Source organism: Haemaphysalis longicornis, unplaced genomic scaffold (assembly GCF_048455015.1).
Source record: "Haemaphysalis longicornis isolate Haplotype H1 unplaced genomic scaffold, Haemaphysalis longicornis Haplotype H1 scaffold_101, whole genome shotgun sequence".
Lineage (NCBI taxonomy): Eukaryota > Metazoa > Arthropoda > Arachnida > Ixodida > Ixodidae > Haemaphysalis > Haemaphysalis longicornis.
Genome location: NW_027526205.1, coordinates 213,522 through 239,375, shown reverse-complemented (window position 1 = coordinate 239,375; position 25,854 = coordinate 213,522). Strand labels below are relative to the sequence as shown.

The 25,854-nt window shown below is 44.3% G+C and overlaps 1 protein-coding gene across 1 annotated transcript in view; it reads right to left on the bottom strand.

Annotated features, from left to right (window-relative positions):
* The window catches only part of LOC144160508 (uncharacterized), a 40,014-nt gene extending 16,777 nt beyond the window's left edge, over positions 1-23,237 (bottom strand). The window contains exons 1-5 of the mRNA XM_077691779.1: positions 22,952-23,237; positions 18,622-18,939; positions 16,993-17,283; positions 11,765-12,034; positions 4,349-4,492 (exon numbers count right to left, since the gene is read on the bottom strand). Of these exons, the coding sequence (XP_077547905.1) occupies positions 4,349-4,492; positions 11,765-12,034; positions 16,993-17,283; positions 18,622-18,691 (775 nt within the window). The 5' untranslated portion in view covers positions 18,692-18,939; positions 22,952-23,237. The remainder of the gene's footprint in view (positions 1-4,348; positions 4,493-11,764; positions 12,035-16,992; positions 17,284-18,621; positions 18,940-22,951) is intronic.
* Positions 23,238-25,854: the final 2,617 nt, after the last annotated feature.

Genomic DNA, 25,854 nt, shown 5'->3' with positions numbered 1-25,854 from the left:
TTGAATACATGGGAGGCGATGATGTGCTCCAGAAGTTTGCAACAAATGGATGTAAGTGAAATGGGGCGGTAATTTTGCGGCAAATGTTTGTCTCCAGATTTAAAAATAGGTATTACTTTGGCAATTTTCCAGTCATCTGGTAATTTACCAGACGCTATTGATTGCTGGAAAATGAGGCACAATATTTTACTTGTAATGGGAATGGTATTTTTTAGTATTTTGGAATTAATATCATCAACGCCGGCTGAGCTGGATACCTTCAACTTAGTTATGAGGCATGCAATACCTTCGATGGTGATTTCGATGGGCTGCATGTATTGGTAGTCATACTCCGGCACGTCAGGAAGAGTAGATTGATCTTCCTGAGTGAATATGGAAGTGAAAAATGTATTAAAGGCAGAGCAGCATTGACTGTTTGGAAAAGGTTCTTGGTTATCATCATATAGAATTATACGGTTAGTGTCACGACGACAAGATATCTCCCCCCAGAACTTTTTAGGGTTACTTTTTAGAAGAGAACAGAGGTCTTTTGAAAAATACTTAGATTTGGCAGAGCGTATTGCAAAGCAGTACTCCACCAAACATTGCTTGTAAGTGTTCCAAGAAGTGAGTGTGCGTAGGAGTTTAGCTTTTTGGTACAGACGTTTTTTCCTATTTCTTAGCTGGCTGAGTGATTTAGTGAACCAGGGGTTAGTTTTGTCATTGGAAATGGAAATCAAGGGAACGTACTGGTTAATCAGGGCGATCATCTGTTCACGAAAAAGTACCCAGTTATCCTGCACGCAACGGTTATGAAACGGTTATGCATATATATTCATATAAATATAATATCGAGGAATCGGCTTGATTAATAAACACCGACAAAGCACCCAAGTTCACGAAGGACCGAAAAAGAGAACTGGTTTGTGGTTTTGTGTGCGTGTAAATATTTTTCCCTATAGAAAAGTGGAGTACGCGACGATTCTTCCTGAGTGGACCGGATTACCCAACCCGGGGATCACGTGTCCAACGGCATACCAAGTCGGCTATTGGGGTGGCTCGGTATTTACCTTCATTATCTCGATATTTGTTTACACCAAGCATGTCATACCATTCAAGGTTGTTGCAGCACTCTGAAACAACTAGGGGTGATATAAACTTTCTTTACGTGCGGACCATATGACACTAACGCGTGACGTGTGTCAGGAGCGGTCGAATCATAAGCAACCTACCTTTCCTACGTGCCGCACCAGCCCTGTTAGAATGGAGGTCCTCAGTATTTGTGTAGTTTACACTAAGTTGGAATAAACCGTGCATTCAACAAACACAGGAAAGAGTGTACCACTTAGGAACGATAGTTAAAACACAGAATGTTCAGGTCGTTTTTTAGCGACAAATTTCAATTCTTTTGAAAGAAACAAAACGATGTCAATTTTTAATGAAGGAAACAAAATGAAGAAGTAAAATTCGTGCGAGGTTAAGATGGGGAGGCATTAATTTGCAGTCCTATGCAGCCTCACTGCAATGGCGCAACGGTGACAGAGAGGGATGTTAAAGTAATTGGTGAAGAAAAATAAAGAAAGCACGGCGAAAAGAAATCCCTGTTTACCGCTGAAGTGTATTTAAGAGAGGGTCTTTGTTTTATTTTTTTGCTTTTATTCTTGTCACGTTTCTCAATAAAGTGTTTCTCGACCCCCGTTCCACCGCTTTAGATTAGGTTGCGGATGGGCACATTTTAACGAAACAGTGTGGGCAGAGTAGTTCCGCTTGCCTTTAGTTGCCGCAGAAAGCGACCTTGCCCTCTGGAATCTTCCGTTCCGCTGGGAAATTGAAGTGGAAGCAGCCGCCGGCCCCAGCTCGGTACGAGAATGGTGGCGGCTGTACAGCTGTCGCCGACACCGTTTTTCTCACCGCTTTTCTTGTGTCCGTGTGCTTGCCAAGGCGTTTCCTAAAAGTCTGTGATTTCTTACTTTTTCGCCGCCCTACATTGTGATTTATTTTGGTTGCATACGATATAAAGCAAGTCGCGACTAGGCCATTCCCTTCTTTTATGTATGCAATATATGCGAAGTATGCGCTATGAAACGTGTAGCAGCCAATGCGTATGCAGACCGTGCTACAGACACACGACCACATCGAAACCTGTTCTTTCGGTCGATGGCCCATTCACGCCTTCGCATTATAACCAACTCCTCGGGTAGAACCCCTGTTCACAATATCCTGGGTAAGCTTCCCGTGCCTCAAAAACTAAACTGCCCCGAAGGATACATTACCCTGCGCGCTTCAATGTAGTTCTGTGAACGTAACATTTCACTGCGCTTTTGGGGAGGGGGTACTAATGCCGCTTCTTCGTTCGTGGTTGTAGTGGACACTCGTTTTCCCAGCCGTAATGGAACTCATGTTTCACGGATTTTTGAGGAGCAGATCGCAAGCTACCTGTGGAACAAAGATTACACAACTAAGGCCTTTGCTACACGTGTAAACGTAATCTTGTACCGACAACCCTGCTTCTAAGACCATATAAATCACAATTTTTAAGGTCTTCTATTTGTCGCGTAAAGCAACCATTCCCCGTCTGTTTCTTTCAATTCCGAAATAAATATTAAAGACCAGGCCTAAATGACCATGTTTAATTATCAGGTTGCCAACAATGGTTTCTCGAAAAAGAAGGCCAGTAGGCTCAAGTAAGGGCTCATTGTAGGGAATCTAAGTCGAGCCTGGCATTTCCTTCCTACAGCATTCACACTGAAGATATTTGCATGTAATATTCTACTGTCGCCTATATTTATTATCTTCTCTCCTGGATAGCACTATCCATAATAATTAGAAATAACGAAACAATATAGTGCTAGTTCGCTTTTTAACCTCAGTTGTAGCTGAACAAATTCACACACCGCTGTATTAAAGAAAAGTCATTGTTAGCCGTAAAAGAGAGTACACAAAAAAAACTGTGCGAAACCAGCCATTTCAATCAAATTTTACCCCCGTTAACAATAGCTTCTACAGACATGATACATTGAATGTCTGACAAACGGAGGTCTATGATTTCCGCTCTTCTTATGCATCCTGAGGACCCCGCGGGTATGCGAATTAAAAAATTTCGAAAGTTTATGTGCAACATTGATGTGCCAAGACGGAATAGTTTGAGTTTGAGGGCTTTTATTAGGCCACGGAAAAGCAGTCTTTCCTTGCTCGTTTTGGAACGTGTCGTTATATTCTGTTAACACAAGGCACCTGAATGCCATGTACGGTTGTTTCTATTTTCTGTTATTTTTTAGCTTATATTGATAGAGATTTGCAACAAGCCTACTAAGACAAAGGGAAAGGAGGGAAAGTTTTCAGGTGCCACTCCAGTTCACTAGGTGTTTTAACTCCGAATGAGTGTTCGAGATTTCGGCGCACGTTATATATCCCCAAGTGGTCAACAGTATAGTCCCGAGCCTTCTACTACGGCGCGCCTCATCACCTGTGTACCATTGGCCAGTTAAACCCCATAACCAATCAGTAATTAAAACACTCCAAATGAATTACGCTTGCTAAAGCATAGACACCGTTTTAACTGCCTTTCAACCGCAGAGCCAAGACCAACAATTTGTAAATTTATTTCGTGCGAAGGTACCCATAGATTCTGTTGATACCTTGTATATTATGGGAGGCAAAACCGGTGGGCTGTATATAACGAGAACGCAAAAAGTACAGCTTCTGTCCAATTTTTCGCGCTCAGAAACGGTTTCCCTGGTGCAGCAATTTTTAGGTTTGAATTTAAATAACACACTTTTAAGCTGTTACAAAAAAGTCCGCTTCCCAAAAATACTTGGACGGGCAAATTTCAGCTGATTTCAAAGCACAGATGTTAAAACGGTATAAGCGATTACTTGCAAAAAAATAAGCACATTGAGGGAAAAATAGAGCTGAACTTTTGCCTCAGAATATACGTGTTAGACTTCAAAAAATTCCGTGCAAACCCCACCATTCCTGTCGCAATAGAGAAAAACGTTTCCGTCCTTGTTTTTCTAGAAACAAAAATTGTGTCCAACAGCAAGTTTTCGTAACTTCACTTTAGTTTCAAGCATGCCTATGAAGTGTTCCAAATTGATCATGTAGCGGTCTATTAAGAACAGTATTTTTGTCCTCTTAAATAGGAATTTTCCGCACAAGCTGCAGAAACACTTCTGCTTGCAATGCTTCGCTGCTCCTACCGTTGTTTTGTTTTTCTCTTTATTATCATCCTAAAAACTCGGGGTCACCCACGCTGCCATTAATTTACCTTGGCCGTAGACATTCCCACCGACACTGTCAGTTTCACGCAGTTCGTATGCACATCAGTGACGCGTTAGATGCCTTTAAACCACCAAAATTTATACATTACCTGCACCGGAGCTGCCAAAATCGGAGTCGCCAGAGTTCCTAGAACCAGTGCCTCGTTGAGCCCCAGCAGCACCACCGTTCAAATTACTTCCTGAATTTCCAGCGTCAAGGTTGACGGAATCGCCGTCTCCTCTGCCTGGGCTGCCTGTAGAAGGGCCACTCGTAGGTAAGCTGAGTGGAGGTGTTCTATCAGAGCCTCCATTTGTACCCAAGTGGCGATTGAAGCGCCCTCTACCTCCTGGAACTGGAGCTCCGCTGACTCCCCCCGCTCCGAATGCATTTCCGCCACCTCTTCCACCAACCTCGCCAATACGGAACCGTAATCATGCTCCAAATAGTACGGCAGTTTTGGTACCAAAAATATTTAGCGGCTTGCATTGTACCGAAATGAGGGACAACGTTTGTGTGAGTTTTGCACGCATGCCGGTAAATCCGCGATATTGAGTGAATATGCGTCCACAAAGTATCACCTAGATTTGTTAAAATAAAGGTGGCCGTCAAAAACGTACACGGAACAAAAAACACAGGAACATGTCTTGGTCGTTCTTAAGCAACTAATATACTAAATATTAGCGCCGTTCTTAAGAGCATGCGTTTTCATTGTGCATATCAGCTTCTTTTAGAGACGAACGCAAAGCATAGGGGCTGTTTGGGACCATGGCAAAACATATTTGTGTTTTGCAGTTTATTTACTCGCTTCAGGTACAGTTTTTTCAGGCGTTCACGTTTTTATTAACGTATTAACAATGTCGCACAGAACATTTGATGGCAGTGGTGGGTTGTACACACCGTTGACCAAATTGCGGATTTTTTCTTTTTAAAATCAAATCAAATCGATTTTTTTTACGTATACATGAGTATATGGAAGGAGTAGCCACAAAAAGCTGCGCGAAGAAAATTTACGGGGCGGCTGCCCCCATGCATACGGAAGCAACAGAGCCAAACTGGCCCTGGAAAGTCAATTGACGTATCGCTAGTCCGGCCTGGTTTTCACACGCGTGTTACTTTCTGTAGTTATGTTAACTCTTTGAAACTGCAAAACTTACACAACAACCAGAATTTTTGAATCCACGTTAGTTAGAAATATCGATTAATAAATACAACATTGTGAAAGGAAAAGTATTACACAGTATTTGGCATTTCTCCGTCTAGGCGGGTAAGCAGCTATCGTTAGCCGTTGTAATTCCACCCCGCTCCTGCCACTAGGGTTTCGTGGACAAAACCTAATGCGTATACAATGAGATTGCATGATTGACACTTTCTAGTACTCTGTATGCTAGACCTAGCCATTATTATTCGCCAAACCCCAGTGGCGTAGCCAGGGGGAGGGGCACACCGGGACCGTGCCCCCCCACCCCCCCCCCCCCCCCCCCACCCCGAACTGTTTCGTGCCTGGATGGGGTACGGTTCAAGTAGCCTGTGAGTACCGCCTCATGTCGCCTGCAGGTGTGGTACCTGCAGTTTTAAGCACATTCTTGCTTATATAAATCTGAAAACAAGGGCCACGTCAACGTCTGATCCCTATGCCCGTTCCGGATGCTGTGCATGTCAACATATACAGCCAGGCTGCATTTCACGCCGGATACACCGCGCTGCGCCTGTAACCTACCGCGACCGGATAGAGGCAGTCCCTATGTTTCGGAGGCGGAACCGCACGACCGGGAGATGACGGAAAAGCGGGAAAAGCCTAATATAGGTATACATGTGGTCTGGACTGTGTAATAACATGACAGAGCGTTCCACAGTATTTTGTTCAGTCAACTATCAATCCTTGATGTGTTTATTTTTATACCGACATCGCATTTCATTGACTATTGCAGTTCCATAATTTTGCTATATGAAAGCGTTGCTTTGCCACGCTTGGTGACACGTTTGGCCGCTCGATGATGGCGCGATAACCTTCAAATCGTGCTCGACTGTACTTCGTAGCTGATCAGGAAACTTATTATTGCCTTTCCTAAAGGAAAATATAAAACACGCGAATCGTGATAGTAAACACCCAGTGTTGGCCTCCACTTCCGCCTGACGAACTTCGGGCACCGCGCGCCACTCCCGAGGACGCTTATTATCACGCTCACGAGCACGTGCCCGCATAACCGCCTGCTTTACGGACGAACGAATCACCCATGGCCTATCCATAGACCTGCGAACGGGAATTTAGGCCATCATCTTCATCAGGGTGTCGAACCGGAGCCGGAACCAAACCGAAAACCGGAACCGAACCCGAATTTTTGCCCGGAACCGGAACTGAACCGGAACCGTATTTTTTCCGCCATTTTGGAACTGAACCCGAACCGGAACAAATTGAAGGAACCGTTCCGAACCGGTTCCGGGGCCTCAAAACTGTGATTTCTAGTTTTCCATCCCGGTACCCTACCTTGCATCCGAAAATATTTTTACCATTCGCCAGACGGCACACCCAATATTTTGCATAGTCTGCAGTTCCCAAGGCCCAACAGGTTCTCATCTTATTATTACCCTAAATTTACTGTAAAGTTCGTATACACTAGTAGTTTGCTTTAGGTATAGCCCATCTCCCCAAATTATCTTTTTGCATTTAAAATAACTTATGTTGGAACGCATATTCCGTGGCAACATATCATGGGGTATTCTTTATGGTTTCTATTGGCAGTGTGTTTAAAATCGTGTGAAGTTTTCATGCTTTTAATTCGAATGCATCCGTGTCCGCTTGCGAAGGCCTTCAGGGACACCATCAACAATAAATCCGTATCTTCCACTTATTTTAGTTTGAGTGGGCACTTATATAAAAACAGCACTGAGGCACAAACACTCACAGTTCTCTAAGTCACCATCACTTTTTCTTGTACAGTGCCGTTGTGTCCTCTGGTTACTGCCACAGGAGAACATGAGAATCGAAAAAAGAATTGGGGCCTTCTCATTTTCACTTTTAAAGTAAATGCGATAGCATTTCGATGCATGGATTTAAGTCGATTAACGCGGATTAGCGGGTAGACTAGGGTGGTTTAGTGAGATGAGTGAATGAACTAATGTGAATTAGTGGGACCGCGGTGTTGATTAATATGGATTAGAGGAATTAGCGGGTCAGTTAAGGCGGATTAGAGGGTTGGACCAAACATGATAGATTTGGGGTCCTTGGCATTTGTAAATTTTGCAGCGTTCTCTTTCTCGACCAATCAGGAAATTTAGTTACGCACAAAATAGCCGGAAAGTTATGCGTCGACCACCTGAATACTATAAAAGGCCTTTTTTGTATTACGCTCTTATGTTATTTCTCGCGTAAGATTTACATCTCGCAATGAAGTTAAAAACTAAATGCCTAACGCCTGTCTTATATTCACCAAAAGGTACTCAAAATGTGTATATATATGAGGTAATTCTAGGAAGCAACGAAACTGAAAGAAAAAAAAGGAACAATCAACTGGTTTGATGCGAAAGACACCCGATAGCATTCTCCGATACCTTCTCTTTCTTCGTGCTACTGTTCTGCAGCCTTCCACAGGTGTAGCATCTCAACCCCCGAACACAGCCCCTTCCAAGCTGAGGAAAAGGCGATAGCACGTGCACTTAGCCAAAGGGCCGCCAAAAGTCTAATAACAGACTCTTATCAGGCGTGGCACAACTTTGCCAACAGTCTATTGCATGCTACAACACTTCGAATGAACAAGCAGAGACCACCAACGAGACCAGCCCGGATTGTATGGGCACCAGCTGATACTGGCATCGCCGGCAGACAAGATCACCAACCTCGTGGCTGGACATTTGACCCGCTTAGCCAGCGCTGATGAAGCCGAGCCCGAGCGCATGCATCCTGTATACATACCAGGAAATTAATTAGCACTATAGGCGCTCCCGTAGAACGTATTCCTTCCCGCACAAATCGCTGTCGAATAACCAGGAAAGATTATTCCATGCACTGCGTATTAACACCTTCCCACACATCACCAGTCTTCACCTCTTTGACGGGACACAATTCTCTCCATTTCGTCGCTTCTGTGGGGAGCCTGGGAACCTCATACACACAGTAGGCGGCTGCGACAAGTCCACCCTAGATCCACCCAACCTGCACGTTTTCATAGAGATTTGGGAGAAAGCCTTGGCCAGCTCCGGCGTGGAAGATCAGTTTCTCTTGATGGAAACGACTGTCGACTCTACTCCTTGAATGAGGACGACTCTCTGAAACTTTTCCTATATTTATTTAAAGTTCATTTTCCCTCTCTCTGGGAGGGATAATTACTGCTGCTTGTGACTTCACTCGGCTATTATCTTTCGTAGAGCCCAACCGCTCTCACCTGTCGCTGAAGTGCCATTTAGCAAGTTCCTATCTCCGGTGGTTCCCTATCCAATGCCGTCCTGTACACGACGTCCAATGAGTCATTAAAGCCGTTCTTTCTTTCTAACTGGTACGTTAGCATATGAAAGATAAGGAGAAGGAAATCGCTTTAAACGCCACCAGCCACGCTTGATAGTCGGAGGTTGACGCCGACGCGGGACTGTTTTCGACTTCTAGCAGTGCTAATGGTTTCGTGTTAAAGCTAAAGCGCCGTTGAAACAAGGGGTACATGAAAAGCGTAGCAGACCAATCAATTTATTTAAATGCAAAATTATTTGCCTCTTTGTGCGAAAACATGGGTGCATGCGCGCGTGCGTGCCTAGACATTTGGTGGAACCAAAAAAGATGTTGGGCGCTCAGGCTCTCTTGCGCGCAAAAGACTTCCCGCTCACCAGTAAACTACCTGCCTGCCTGGCTGCCTGCCAGGCAGGCGATTCCTGCGAGGATGCGTGATTTCGGGACGAGGGGTGGCCCGCCACGAGACGCCCGGGCGGCGGGGGGAGGCGGCGGAGACGCAAAATACTGTACCATGGTGACACTCCAGGGTACTAAAAAAATTCTGCAGAAATTCAAACAATTATCTACGAATGCGTAGCAGTCCTATGCCGCTTGTCCTCAGTGTGAGTTTTTACAGCCAATTTTTTGGTTTTACAAAACCTGTCCGACCAATTATCTCAATTGACGCTGCTATAATTACAAATGGAACATTCGCGAAATCTCCATTATTGTGGAAATGAAGGCAGTTATACGGTTTCCCATTTTCCTTAATTGCTTAATATTGTTCTTGTTTTATAGTTTTTCAAAATTTCGTTCGACCAATTATTTCCATTTGCGCTATTATAACGCTTACATTTGTAACTAGCGAAATCTGCCTTATTGTGGAAATGCAGGGTGTTACACGGTTCGCCAGTTTCCGCAATTATTTTACATTTTTTTATTTTTTACATTTATAAATTTTGTTCGACTAATTATCTCCATTTAGCCTATATAACGATTACAGGTGGAAATTTCCCGAAATCCTCATTATTGTGGAAAGGCAGGGTGTCACGCGGTTTGCCAGTTTCGGTGATTACTTTTTTTATTTTTTAGGTTTTCAGAAATTTTGTGCCACCAGTTATCTCCATTTACGCTATATTATAGCGATTACAGCTGGAACTCCCGCGAAATCGGTATTTTTGTGGAAATGAAGGGGGTTACACGGTCCTTGCTGTGGGCAAAGAATGGTACGCATTAAAACGATTGTGGACGGACGGGTCGTCTGCTTAGTAGGACGGGGCAATAGGCAGTCTGCACGGAGGCTGCCCATTACCAGAAGATTCTGGCGAAGATGCACCGAGGCGGAGGCGTCGGAGGCACCCGTGTGCTGCCCACTGGTCAGGATGCTACCTGTTTCCCTTCCAGAAGACTGTGGCGCGGATGCATTATTTGGAGACGATGTGCGGCCCGTCACTTGTCGGCGAAGGGAGTGGATCACATGGCTGCACAGCGGCTACGTAGAGCCATGCGTTAGAACGCAGCCCTTAAGCACCCGCTCCTCTGGTTTCGCGTAGTCCCTCAGCGTTGGACTCGTTATAACCGAGAGAACGAAGACGGCACCGAAGATAGAGCTAGCAGGAAAACTGAGGTTGCAAGTATGACGAAAGTGTAAGGGGGAGGGCGTAATTCCGTGACCGTGCGAGACGTGCTTCACAGTGGCGACCCCTTACGAGATAACGACAGAGTATGCCGCGCGCCGTCGTGCATTAGCTGATGACGCGATGACTTCCTGAGGCACAGCATCTATGCGCCGTCGCCGAGAAGACTACAGTGCGCGCTGCACTCCAATTTCGCATTAGCGAGTGTCGTAATCGTACGTCATTTTCTTCCTCAAGAAAACAACTGCGGGGTATAAAACTGCAGTGTTATGATCCAAGAATAAATTAAATGAAATTATAAAAATGAAAGAAACTAAACCAATAAAAACAAACTTGCGGCCATAAAAAGCAGGGCTTTCAAATTCATACAAATACGCAGTCTTATGTGTCCGAGCGAATTTTTCATTTCGCTTCAGTTAATGTTGTAATCGTGTACCTACTATAGAAAACATTTTGCAGTACATTTTACAGTTAAAGGAACTCTTCAACACTTTAGATCAACGCTCTCACTCTGATCTTCGCTTCTGGAAGCACTGCAAAAGTTATAGCTATTGCCAGCACAGAGGAGCAGTGCGGGATTTGCTCGTCCCAGCAGATACGCCTTCCGTTCCTGCTTCGGTTTTGTGGTTTCATTTTAATGTCGTAATTTAAGGAAAGCCGGCAAATAGCCGCTACATCGCTGTAATGACGTCATTCTAGCGGTAGAAGAACGCCAAGAATGGGGAAGAGAGAAAAATATTTCAAGCAAGTTTGTAAGTTATCTGATGGGGACAGAGCAGTACTTTTTGTCTGAGGGACTTTCCGACTCCCTGATCTAAGTACTGGATGTGTTGATTGACTACTTTTTGCAGCATTCAAGATTTCGAACAAAGTTGACAAAAGTGTTGCAGGGTTGCTTATTTTTGGCCAAAACAAAACATTTGCACAAAAAAACCTACATTATGGCTTCGTTTTTGACAAGGAAAGCTGACAAGGAAACGAAAACCGAACACAAAAAAAATAACAGAAAAAAACCCGCCTGCTTTTTTTTTTCTCTGAACCGGTTCGAACCGGTTCGAACCGGAACGGAATGGTGCGCCGGAACTGAACCCGAACCGAACCCGAAAGGCTTGAACCCGAACCCGAACCGAACCCGAAAAAATTCCGGTTCGACACCCTGATCTTCATCATCTAAGCTCCTTAAAGTGGGCTTTACTGTTAGCGCTCTGCATACAAAATCGCATGTTGAAGTGAGTTATTTCAAACTTCGTTTGAAAAACAATGCTCAAGAAGCCTTGCCTACATATTTCCCCCTCCCATCTTTTGGTCGACCGCCCCCCTCCCCCCCCCCCCCTCACCAAAAAATATTCCTGGCTACGCCCCTGCCAAACCAGACGTGAGCGCTTGATTTCTGGCTTAAGTAAAGGTATCCACTCTATGGCTGCACACGAACAACATTTTAGTTTACCTGAAACGGGGCTTCCAAACTCACCTCCAGTAGGAGCAGATGTGCCTCCTACGGGACCATCTGCCGCCGTTGCAAAGTTTGCGGCGGAATTTCCTGTGCCAAACCCAGCAGCAAAGGTGTCGCCACTGCCTGAACTCCCAGTTGAGCCGCTTCGAGACAAGCCCCTTCCACGGATTCTATTTGAGCCCCTGTTTGCACTTGAGCGCCTACTGTAGCCCCTTCCTCCAGAACGTGTGCCTTCTCGGAGGCCCGCAGTTCCACCAACTCCTTCACCAAGTCGGCCATCCGGCGAGCCTGATAATAAAGCAAATGGCACAATTAATCAATTAGCCTTTAGTCTCGGCGTCCCCTTGGTTTTAGCCAGGAAATAAAAATCAAATCAAATAAAAAAATTAGGCCCTGCTGGGCAAGGGGGCCCTGATCATAAAATTTTATTCATGCGTACAACAGAAACTTTTATTCAGTTTTTGTGCGAAAGCTTATAACTGGGGTCTAGGCACTTTAAGCAAAATTTTTATTTTTTTGTATCCTTATCAAACCTCTTTGGATTGGAGCATGAACTAAACAAAAGGAAACATTCCAGAAGTTCCTATTACTAGGTTACTTCTATATGGACTTTTTATCTCCTAAAATACCTTCTTGCGCATTATAGACTCTTTTGGCATTACATATGTGCCTGTTATTGTTTTCACAACCCACTTTTCATAATTCTGCTTTCGCTTGAGAAGCCCGCATCCCGGCGTATCTCGCACACCGTTTGTGAGGTGAATCCGCGTGCTGCGTCGAACACGCCTTTACAGGAGACCCTTGATCGAGCCCCCACCACATCGACATGACGTTACCCCGACAATCAGGCCCCGAAATATCCGAAGGCTGCGGTGCCGCAGATAACTTCGCCGCCGGGGTAGCTCGACGTTCCCCTTGGCCGCACCTCTTTCGTGTTACGTTCTTTCATCGCGCTGAGTCCGCGGTTCCAAAGCGAGAACTTTTGCCAACATGCCCGATTTATTCCTGGCGAAACAAAAAAAAAAAAATTAGCAGTGGCTTAGCTTGGCTATGCTAGAATATACGTATCGTGATGTAAGGTTCAGCCGGTTATAAGTAGGTTTCCTGGTTGTCTACAATTAGCTGATTATCACGTTTACTGCTGCTAAAACGATTTCCAATCCAATCCAGTCCAGTCAAGTCCAGTCACTGCTCCTCCCGCATGAGCAGCATGGCTCTCCAGGAGCCACGCGAAACGGCTATCAAGCGGCTCCGGCGCAGTGACCGACTTGGCTACTGCGCAACGGAGCCGACAGCTGGGCACGAGCCGGCGCAGTGCGTCTGCCGTGGCTATGACGACACTCCTCTGGAATGCGCATCTGGCGAATGTGGAGACCCATTCTCTACACACCCGTACTACAGTTGGATTGGATTTCCAATACAATCCAATATATTTCAAACCAATCCAAGCCAAGCCTAGCCAAGCCAAGTCAAGTCAAGTCAAGCCAAGGCAAGCCAATTCAATCCAATCTAATGCTCTTCGCGCTTGCGCAGTACGGCCCTTCAGGGCCCACGCGAAACAGCTCAACCTCGGTCAGTGTAGGTTACGCTACAATGCGAAGAATCTTGGATGCTATGTAATTGTGTTAACCGGTATATAGTTCATAGTTACTGATGCATACGTGTTATTCCCAGAAGCTTCGCAAGGCATCCACTACTGGAAGGCAGGATGACTCTGTTTTTTTGTCCAAAATTGTTTCGCTTCACTTTACTATCCATAGGATCAATCAGTGTTGTGAAGAGATGAGAATTTACTCCTGTTGTGTCAAGGAATACATACCTGTTGTAAAAAAATTTTTGGAGCCCATTTGTGGCCCCAAGGAGAGGTTACACAGATTGCGCTTCTCTCACCAGAGCCCGTAATCAAACACTGCGAAACAACTGCAACGAACCGTTCGGTGATTAACCGATTGGCAGCAGACAATATCGTCGCCGCCAGGCTAGCGCACATCACACTACACTTGATTGCGACTTGGCTCATTCGTGAGCATATATCACAGTCTTAGCAGCAAGCGTTATGCAACTGGAAACTTGGGCGCCACTGTGACTCGAATGCCGAGCTCATTTTGGAGGTTCATGACAGATCTGCCACCGTCCCCAAAGGACCGCTTGCTGAACAAGCCATTCCAAAAGTGAAATCCTCTTAGAAAAATAATTCAGTGTTCCCTACGAAAAAAAATATCTGGCAAGGGATTTGAGTGGCAAATCTTCTGATCGTCCAGATGGAATGAGATTATAGGGCGTTCCGAACTACAAGCATTCTCCACGACTTCACTCGACGTTCAGCGTTCTTCCTTCAACAAACATAGACTTAAGAGAGGCGGGACTTCAAACAGTAAAAAACTGAGATTCTGCTTGTTTGTCATTGCTTTTATACCTTTTGTCTTAGTGTCAAACCAGCCAAAATCTCCCGCAAAGGTTTGAAATGACGGTAAATGTATGATTTATTTAACACGAAAAAAATGGCATTTCTTTATCACAGCACAGGGTCTGTCAGCTCTTTTAATATGAAGTAAACATTTGTCCTAAAATACGTTGCTGAAAAGATAATCTAATAGACATACGTATGCTTAATAGTATTATTGAACAGCGGCCTCAATGACTATTTAAGTGCGTATTGTAGGCGCCCAAAACATTGTTTTTCTTCCTAAAGTTCCAGTTCCTTCTTATCACGCTGACACGCTTCATGTAAAATTGGCTAAAAACCGCAATACAGACAAAATAGTGTATATCATAGGAGGAAAAAGTTTTTAGCAGCATGCGGGGCACTGATGAGGACGAATTACGAACAGAACGGCATTCGAAAACTTTAAGTACCTCAAATTGTAGAAAGGATGTTTTCATAGCCATAAAAAATTCTGGTTTTGCTCGCTATAGGCCGCAGGCATTTCATACACACATACGTTCTCGACACGTTTCTGCCATTATTTGCATCACTTCACACTTGACTGAGGCTCCTCTCCCTTTATACTCTCAATCCCTATCACCACTTCCGGCAGCACCAGGATGCACGTACCACTACCATGATGAAACATATCGTCCTGCTGCAAAAAATCACGAATGCACACATAAAAGTGCCCCGCGAAATGGTAATAAAATCCAAAGCGCATTCCAGATTATGGAAGGCCAACTAGCAAAGAGCAGGCGCCTTTACTTTTGTTTTTTGAAGTTACATTCAAGTGTTCACAAAAGTTATGTGTGAAGCATGCTTTGGCTACTCCTCGCGCCTTTTTTTTAGGTCCGAAGGGAGAGCGTGTGTCTGACCTAAGTGTGTTTTAGTGGCGCCGCGGGAATGAGTATATGTACTTTCTGAAACACTGACGAGGGCAAAATTCAAGAGCCATGATACAGCGACTGAGTGGAGAGTCAGTAAATTGTTTTGAGAAGACCGTGACGTAAGGTAAACTTTTGAAATTTTTTAATGCTTCGCAAACTGAGAGACTATAATTTGCAACAGGCCCGAGGAAGTTTGAAATGGTTTGGAGGTTGGCTGCGCGCAGGTATTTTTAAGCCTCGTTCCTCAGCACAAGTACTGTGCACCAGTTTGTCGAACGATATGCAGCACTAAGCTCCAGCCAATGACAATAAAATTTCACGTCTCCTCCGCAATTGCTCGCATATGGCTGTACATATTGTAACGTGGCGGCAGATTACAGGAACCATGTGGAGATGAAGTTACGTATTTACATAATACGAAGTATTAACATGAAGCATAACTGAGCTCAGGCTGGCTGTGGCCCTCACACATCTTCTGCCTTCTCGTCATCATCCTTGGTGGTGGGTAATGGCGCCACGGGAATTGTCTGCCACTTCCCATAAAAATATCTCTACAAAACTATAAAATCCACACACTTCTTGCTTTCTTCATGTCACAGTATAAAGTACTCGCGTAGGTAGCACTAATTATCACTCAATAAAAATACTGATAGATTGCTTTGGAGATTTTACAATTACGGATCATCCACGCCTTTTTCTCGCGAACGTAAAAGTCTTGGACAGATGAGGACGATTTCTCCCTGCTTGAAGCAGCCGCCGGGTGGTGTTCTTAGCACGACTTTCACACACCGTGCCACCCATGCTTGGCGGCCCGAACATTGGACTGGCAAGTATACCACGCTTAACAACGTCATCGGCTGCCTGCTGCTCTTACAGGTGTCACCATTTTGTCGCAGTGGTTCCCATCCCATCTCCCACCGGCTACTCAGCCATGCTCTCACCAACTACGTACTTTCACTATCCGTCAAGAAATCACCAGCCATTTAGGTGCGCTGTACTTTCGGAAGGTCTACCCTCGCTTCGTATTGAAATCTCTCCAAAACTACGCCGTGAGTGCCGCATATATAACTAGAGCGAATGGCGCCACCGGCTCGGCTAACAATCGCATCTACGTGCGCGCTCTTTATTTCTCGCTTCGCGGGTCGATTCAAAATTTTTTGCCAGACTACTACGTCAATTTCTGATGAATTAAAGAAAAAAACAATTGCAGGGCGGGTTTTTTAGCGGCTGTGCAATATTTCTAAATGTTGATACCACGACGACGAAAACTATGGAGATTAGAATACACCCTTTGAACAATCATCAGTATTGACAAACCATCGGGTGCTTATGACAATGACTGCTTTTAAATTAGCGTGGTATTCTAAGTTATCAACGCGTAAATTGAAATACATTTGCGGTATTTATTTTTTCTCAAGGGTATCGCAGGACAAAATCGGTTGAATGAATGGGTTCTATACTGTATGATGGGCCATCGCTCTTGCGTTTGTTTTAATATAGGCTTCGTATGAAATGCAGGCGGGTTGAGGTATTGTCGCTAATATCCAGTTATCAGCCATTTCCTTTTTTTGGGATTTCATCAGTACTCTAGAGCTTCTCAATAGCTATTGGTTAAATTCATGTTGTCCTATTCATAGTTATGAGTACCTCTAACTGGTGTGCCGAAAAAACACGATCTTTCCGTTTCTCATTGTTCAATTAATGCTCGAGCTTAACAAGCTCATGCTTCGAAACTTTACCACTGCATCTGCTGTATGGTTTGCTAAGCAAATCTGCCTTGTTTCCGACAAGATAGCAGTGCTGGCAGGGGTAGTCGCAAGTCAAGGAACTGTCCACACTATTTCTCACCATACTCCACTTCAGTGTTTAGTTCTCGCTTTAAGGAAATGTGTCACACATAATGCGTGGAAACCACTGAAATTTTACTTTACCTGAAAAAGAGCTCCCAATTCCAGAACTGGCAGAGCCAGACGAATGTCCTCCAGGACCGCCAACCCTCGATGTTCTGCGGCCGTAGGCAAAGCCATCACGAAGACGTGAACCCCAACTCGAGGAGTCGGCCTGGGACAAGCAGTTTGCAGGGTTCCCGTTGGAGCCGTCGCTTGCACTTGACCCTCTGGTGAAGGCCAATCCTCCAGAAAGTGGATTTCCTTCCCGTGCACCACGCCTGCCATCCGTTCCACGAGTTCCTCCACCAGCTCTCCCATTGAGCGAGCCTAATCCTACAGCAAATGGCATAACAAATTAATAGAACCTGTTAGCGAAACAACACCCGTCTTAGAATAATATCATGATTACCACATAAAAAATTCTGCAGTTATAATTGTTAAACGAGTAAGGCCTATTTTCCCCGTCAGTACGCCATAAGAGGCGTGATAGAAGCTAAAGGAGGTGGATATCAGAGTATGCCGCCACTTTTTACAGTAGAGAGATAGCTATAAAAATACTCTGAACGGATACACATACACCGGTTTTTACCGTAATAAAGGTCCTAATGGGTGAAGATGAAATTTTAATTGTAGCGGGTCTTAATGCTGCACGAGGCTTCTTTTGTTGGAGAACCGAATTCAGCGACGGTTTGGGACCGTGCACACCAACGTTTCTGCATTTGCACTCTATAAGGTGACAGCCGAAGGGTCGAATTGATATACCGTCATATAATTAAACTGTTATACTGTCTGTAAACCCACGCTTCTACTCGACAAATGTTTGGTTGCTATAAGTGACACGTGAAATAATAATTTTCGCCCCCGAGGCAACTGCCCAATTTTCTTGATCCGTAGGCCTCCAAAAATTGTAATGCAGGGCGCTTTTTATGACGATATAGTAATGCAGCACGAGTTGTTAAAAGAGGGAGAGAATTCCCTTCGCTATTTAACTGCGGGACGTGCCGTGCTTGCGCGTAGTTTGTTCATAAAAAAATTGTAGGTAACCATGCCAGCGAAGCCCGCTTCGAGCGAGAAACGTATAGGGTTAAAAAACGTGGTGGCGAACGTTTATATAACGCGGTAATGGACGATTAGACGTCGTGTTAGAAATACCGACAGGAACATTCGGAAGAAGTGGAGGATTGTAAACTATTATTCAACTTTCTATGAGCTTTTTCTTAACTATTGCTTTTCCATTGAAAGAAAGTCAGTTTAGGCGCCCACAGTGTTGTCTTGTTCCCACATGTGTTTTCTTCTGGGGGTTCTGAACTGCTTAAAAGCCAGCAATCTAGTCAGGGGCCAGTATTTCTGAATAGGCCCTAATTTAACGGTAGAAAGTAGTTATTTGTACAATGCGAAGTTAAAATTACGCGATATGATTTCATTCGTAGTGATGTATATAGCGAAAGCCAACACACCCATATGAATAGAATTTTTGCTTTTGCCAGCATTATTGTTTCCTAGATGAATGTATTGTGTTCGCAGTAACATAGCTCCACTAGCGGTAGTAATTTGGTATAGCCTGGAAGCGCCACATCATGCTTTACAGCACACCACCTCAGTGTTTCACCACTCGTCTAGGCAAGTCCGTGGCACCCTTTGGGCCCACAACCCCGGAAATATCTGCTTTACCTGAAGCAGGGTTGCCGAAACCGGAACCGCCAGAGGCCGAAGTACGGGTTCCAGAGCCACCTGAAGCCATATCAGAATTCCCAAAGGAACTTGATCCGCCGAGGCCGTCAGGAAACCTGTCTCCACCACCAAAGCTCGCAGTTGATGATTCGTCCTCAAAAAAACCGCTTTCAGAAACTCCATTGGAGCCACCGCCTAAATTAGAGCGGCTTCCAAATACCGCTCCTCCAGAAGGCCGATTTCCACGTTGTCCTCCACGGCTTTCAGCTCTGCCAACAGTTCCTCCATGTCCTCCACCAGCTGTACGACTGGACAACCCTAATCACAGAACAAGTGGCACAACAAATCGATTAGATACGACGGACAATAAAGTACTGATGGCAAAGCTTATTTACAAGTACAACAAAAGTTGTCTTTTTCAGTGTTAAGGTGTTTACCAACGTTAATCGCTTTTTGTTATGCTCTGATGAAATGCAATAGCAAAACATTCGTATGATGATTTAAGTATGTCCCAGTATCGATGATATGATCAAAAATATATAGAACCATAATATAGACATGCATATCATCATGGTATTAAAGTCGACTAACGGAAAAGTCTGTTTTGCATGGTATTAAAATCTGGAGGTGTCTCGCCACTGACGACTTCTTTGATTAGTGGAAGGCGATTCGGGACTTTGCCGAAGCTTTCTGAATGGTACAAGCATTCTAATATGTCACTTTATCTCTCCAAAGTATTCTCTTTAACGTTTTCTTACACTCCCTTCATTCATTTTCCCTATACCCATACTGCCGCACTGTCGAACGCACCTCCACACACACACATACCGCATTGCCACGAAATGCTGATAAAATTGCGTAAGAACATTTGGAATTACCAAGGAGAAGCCTTAGAAAAATCAGCAAGCAATTCACATTATCCGAACCACTGTCAATTTATTGTGGCCCTCACAAATATGCTTTTGTAAGGTTACGAGACTTTTAGCCCGTATTTTCGCGGAACGTGCATGTGTGGATAATATAAAATATTGTAAAGACATCAAATTCTAGGTAACAAAAGGGTTCGAATCTAAATAAATATATTTTGGTGTCATAACACTGCCGTACATTTGAACAGCGGAGATTGTAGACAGGTGAAATCAGGTTCTTGAGATTTGTGAATATGAACAAATTTTTGCTTTCCGGGTGGGTAAAGGGTAAGAAGAAAGTAGAGTAACGGTTTGTCGGAGAACAGTGTGGCAGCAGAGCCATAGACAGAAACCTTTTTTGGTGGGTGGCTATGCGTTATAGGAAGGCAGAGGTTTTGCCAAAAGGGACACTTCCACCCGCTTACGCGGTACCTGGAAAAACATTTGGGGTGTTTGAAAACCCAAATCTGCACTCTGTCTACGTCCCTGTGTGTCAGTAACAATTGTGGTACCTCCCGATCCATTCTACAACTATTACAACAATGCTCAAACATGACTGTTGAGCGGCTATCGAAACGTTGAGACGTGAGTGGCCTGAAGGTTGCAAGGAGAATAGAATAAAGTAACGTTCGAGAAAGGACCCAAACATGCCTGAAAGTTTGTCAGAATGATCGATCGCGGTTTACTTGTCGGTCAACTTGTTTCCGTGGTTCCGTATTCACCTAAATGTTATTTATTTCTTAAGATCAGTGGGAGGTTTAGAAGCATTCTGGATTCCACGTGGTTATAGATATTTCATGAAAGTAATTTTCACAAGTACAGTAGAAATCAGCCAGCAATACAAAAAAGACTCATCGGGCAAAAAAATATTTCTAAATTGCCAAATTTATAAACTCGTCTCACATATTGTCAGTCAAGAAAAGAAAACAAAGTCTTTGAATTCATGCAGCTATGGGAGCCATTTTTATCGCTAAAACAGATCTACAGGCATCAATATCTCAAATAGGCTGCCTTGCTTTGGAAACAGCGCCGAAGCGAATGATGTTCGTAACATGGCCATGATCCTGGCTACGTTTGGCAGTGTACTCTGTGGCTTCGGAAACGCATACGGTGAAATCAGATTACCATATGGTAGAAGTACAGGAGTTATTTCGGCGACAAAAAAAAAAGCCTCCCCAAAAACAGCTCGAACTGTGCATGTAAACAAAGTTCATTCAAGAAAATTGAATTCACTTCACAGCTTAGCGTCATGCAAAGGAACTCTCTACAAGACACAAACACAACCGTAAATTACTGCCCGCAATCAAGCCCTTCAAAGCCCCTATTGACAAGATACGACGTTACAGAAACGAATAAATGGCTCGCCAGTCCATCCTGTGTAGGTGGTTGGAAAGTGACGCTTCAAACGACACCCACAGCAATTACACATGCGACGTCACTTGAATTCGCACACGTGGCGAAACAAACAGTGAAACCAGTAACAAGTTAAATGCGCTTAACCACACCCTTATATACCTTGCTAAAGTCAAATCAATGCATGATCCTTGAAAGGTGATTGGTTGAGTTGTTTAGATGAAGAACATGAGTGCACCTTTTGTTTCATAAAATGAAATGAAGCTCAAACCCGGTGTTAGTTTATCTCAGTTCTCTTCCTTCTCTGCGGAGGCCAACGGAGGCGACGAGATCAGCGGCACAGCCGGAGGAGAAGTGAGATGCCATGCGCTCGTTTGAGCTTACCTTATTTTTCACTAACTCCTGTGCATGCGCAAGGCGCGCCGTGGGAGGAGCGCTCAGCGGCGCGAGAGGTTGCGTGGCGCTATCGCATGGCATTCAGTGAGAACGCAGGGGGAGTAAACCCACAAATGTGCTCGGCGAGTTCCCCATTTGTCTCCCCCGTCTCCGCGTTGCCTCGTAGATCAATCGGAAAGACAAAAGGCTCTTCCTCCGTATCCCTATTCGTTTCTGGTTCGATTCTTTTAAGTGCGAATGCACTTCTTAAGCGACCCTGAACCTGCGTCCACCGGCGATGTCCGCGCACGTGGAGATGGGCGCGCGCAGCCTGGCCGCTGACATGGCACATACCCACGTGGGGGATTGGCCAGGAATCTCCTCGTCTTCCTTGGCAACGGGGGGAGATGGGCGCGCGCTGCCTGGCCGCTGACATGGCACATACCCACGTGGGGGAGTGGCCAAGAATCGGGCGTGAGAAGGGCTAATGCACCTGCTTAAAGGAGTACTGACACGAAATTTCAAAGCTGAGATCCCTCTAGCAATCAAGTACAACGACAACACAAATAGGTGTCTGTGAATAAATGCATCTTTCTTTCTTTGTAGTTGTGTGTGTGTGTGTGATCTCTCTTTCGCGAACATTACCGAACCGCGCAAATTCAACTCGTGCATTCGCACTTTCACATTCTTCCCCTCGGGGAAATGCGGGGAATTTCTTGTTCGCTGCAAGTAACTTCTTTTATTTGTTCGCAGGAGCGTTCTCTTCGCGCCAACGGTCGCTACAGAACCATTGGGCGTAGAGGTAAAAAGCTTCGCTTTATTATAGTATATATGTGGCATTAGACATTACTTAGATGCCAATTTCTAAACCGCCTGTATCATGTTTCTGGGCTATTTATTGTCGAATATATATTTCTGCCGGCATATGAAGTTTTAGCTATCTTTCCAGAAACAACACATAAAAGTGCTGCCTCAGTCGCAAGAACGTTGAAATTGCATCGTGAATGAAAGCACTCAATAACGCAGGACAAATAGAGGAACTACACACGACGAGCGCTTACTAACAACTGAGTTAGTGAGCGCTCGGGCTGTATAGTTACTCTCTTTGTCCAGCGTTTTTCTGCGCTTCCAGTCACTATGTCTCTACACCAACAAACCCACTTGTCGCCACCCCTAAGGTTTAAATGATGCGGTCATTCAATTAGCGTCTTAACAAAGCGCAAAAGAGGCTAATGTCGACGTTAAAGAAAACATTTTGTGTAGTCCAACACCGCACCAAACACGAATTTTTTTTAGGTGTGCTGGCGCAAAGATGATTTATTTCACTTCCACCGATAAAAAGCAGTAAAAATTACACAGGTAAAAATTCACGAGACAGAGTACCGTTGAGGTATTTTGAGGTAATGATCAAAGTGATATGAAGTCTGTTCGACCTACTTTGTAATAGTCATCATCAAACAGCACCTCCCCAAGGATGAGATCAAAGTTGTGCTCAGGTCCAGCACTTAGATAATAGAGTCAGACATAAAATAAACTGATACTGACAATGGCGACAAAGCCTTTTCTTGTCGTGAAAGTTTTACTTGCTCGACTCTTCCCTGCTGATAGCTACGATGGGAGTGACAGACTTGGTGCCCATTGTGGCAAGCATTGTTATCGGTTCATGAAAAGGCGTGCCTTGCATCTTAATTTACCTGAACTTGGGTTCGTCGCTCCAGGCCCACTGCTGGCAGCGCCAATACCAGGAGGTCCACTATTGGCGTTACCTGTACCACCACCATTCAAAAGCCGACCGGCTGCTGCTGGGCTGGGGCCTCCAGCAAAGCCTACTCCTCCACGTGGTTGAGCTCTTCCAGCAGGGTAACCGCGATGACCTCCTCCAAGGCCTACACCATTAACTCCTGCGAGGGTTACACCTGCTCCAACCCCTCCGCCAAGGCTTCCACCAAGACCTTGTTGGCGGCCCCGATCACTTCCGTTTCTGGCTCCTGCTTCAGGCTTGTCTGCTTCTTGTGAGCAGGGGAATAAAAAGGAAAAAGATATGAATGGGTCGGTAAACAAAGAAACACCATGATTAGGGGCGCTCAGTGGTATAACTAACAAAGAAAAGCGTATCCGTTAAAATAGTACCCGACGGTTCAGTGAACAAATATTCGTCGTTTCAATGTCGATATGCGGCTCACAAGTGTAAAAGATTTTTTTGATTTATTCGATAAAGCCTAAAACACACTCAATGGGAGAGAATAAGAGCGACATTTAACATCCCTCTGAACTATTATAATGAAACCTCGATAAAAGTGACTGTAATAGAACTACTGAAACACAAATAAATTCATGATTGTGTCTAAAGGGTGCCCTGAAAAGGAGCGACAGTAACTGACTTCCTTGCCAATTTTTAGTTGTGAATAAACATTTCCCGCGAGTCTCAATTTATTTGAAGGAATTCTCCAGCCTTACACCAACATTTGCAACGTTGAAGATCAACTGTGGTTCTTGGAATAGAAATGTACTGCAAATGTAACATGCACCGTGTGTTAATCCCTGTTGTTTCTTGTTTTTTTTGAAAAATTTAACTTTTACCCACTTGTGTCTTATCGCTGTATGCGGCCTTTTTTACACGTATCGACATATACCTTGTATAAATAACCTCCCCCCCCCCCATTTATTGGTGCTCGGGGCGTTTAGGGTACTCAAATAAATAAATTTCTGCTCCCTGTTTCTATGCGGGCCTGTTTACTTCCCTCAAAAATATTTTAATCGTGGTTTTTGAGCTTTTCGCTGAATTCGCTGGATAAGTCAAGCAAAAACATTATGTGTGATACGCGTGGGCCCTGTCGGAGTGGTATCATACAAACTACGGAGTAAGAAATGCTTGTTTTTTTTATTTATTTATTTTATAATTTATTTATTTATTTATAGAAACCTTACAGGCCCTAATGGAGGCCACGGAGTAAGGGGGGCGTGTGAAAACGTAATAACAATACAATGCATAAATTGAAGACAGGAACATCGTAACAACAAAATGTAAATGCATTATACATATTTTGCAAGAACAAGGTGATCACTTTTTCACCGTACATGAACACTTGTGGCCTACAATTTGTGAGAGAAAAAAACACACACATACACAACATACACGAAAATCCTGGTAATGGGTGTTACACAAAAATATTTTAACAGCATTAAATTGTGTAATGCAGGAGTAACTGACGGCGAAATGTTTCGGGGTTAGATATGGTGGCAATGTTATCAGGCAGATCATTCCAAAGGCGGATGACACGAGGCAATGCGGATGAATTAAATGCATTGGTTTTACCGTATATGCGAATGAAACTGGACTGATTATGCAATCTGCGTGAAAAACAATGAGGTATTTGAAGTGGTAGCCGGGTTCGTTTATGGGTGAAAATATATTTGTGGAAAAGGCACAATAGCAGCAATATTACGGCGACTGTCTAATGGAGAAAGTTGCAGGTCTAGTTTTATTTGTGTTACGCTGGAATTGATAGTGTAGTTACGTGATATAAACCGGGCTGCTCTATTCTGTACCATTTCTATTATATTTATTACGTAATTCTGGTGAGGCGACCAGATTGGCGAGGCGAATTCTAATTGTGGCAGAATGAATGTTTGAAAGGCGATTTTACGAATGTTAGTAGGCGAATTTCGCAAGTCGCGACGTAGATAACCCAGCGAACGTGATGCTTTGGCGCATAAAGACGTGATATGAGGGACCCATGAAAGATCGGCTGAAAGAAGAACACCCAGGTACTTGTACGAAGAGGTATGAGAAAGCACAGTGTTGTTTAAGTGATAAGAAAATTCCGAATTTACATGTTTACGGCTGAAGCACATTACCACGCACTTGGTAAAGTTTAATGTCATGAACCATCTGGAGCACCAATTACAAAGAAGGTTAAGATCTGCTTGGAATGCTAAGTGATCATCAGTAGTGTAAATGGGACGGTAAATAATACAGACATCTGCAAAAAGTCGCATACCAGGAAGTTATTTGGGTCGGTAAGTCGTTAATGTAGATTAAGAAGAGTAAGGGCCCAAGGACGCTGCCTTGCTGCACACCGGAACTGACAGAAGAAAGTGGGTAAGAAAAATTGATAACAACTGTGAACTGTTGCCGAAAAGAAAGGAAGTTTCGAATCCAGGATAATGTTAAAGAGTCAAGTCGTAGAGCAGATAATTTAGAGATTAGGCGACAGTGGGGCACGCGGTCAAATGCTTTGGAAAAGTCACGAAAGATACAGTCAGTTTGAAGGTTGCGGTTCATGTTAGAGTGCAAGTCGGTCGTTAGTTCGAACAATTGTGTGTCACAGGAAAATCCCTTCCTAAATCCGTGTTGATTAGTAAAAAAGAAATTGTGTGCCTCGAGGTGATTGTACACGTTATAACTGATAATGTGCTCCAGCATTTTGCAGCATATGCAGGTTAATTATATGGGTCGATAGTTGTCAGGCGAGTGAATATCTCCAGTTTTGTGAATTGGTATTATTTTTCCTACTAACCAGTCGGCAGGTAACATTCCAGATGATAGGCATTGCTGAAATATATGGCATAAGATCTGGCTTGATATAGCGAGGGT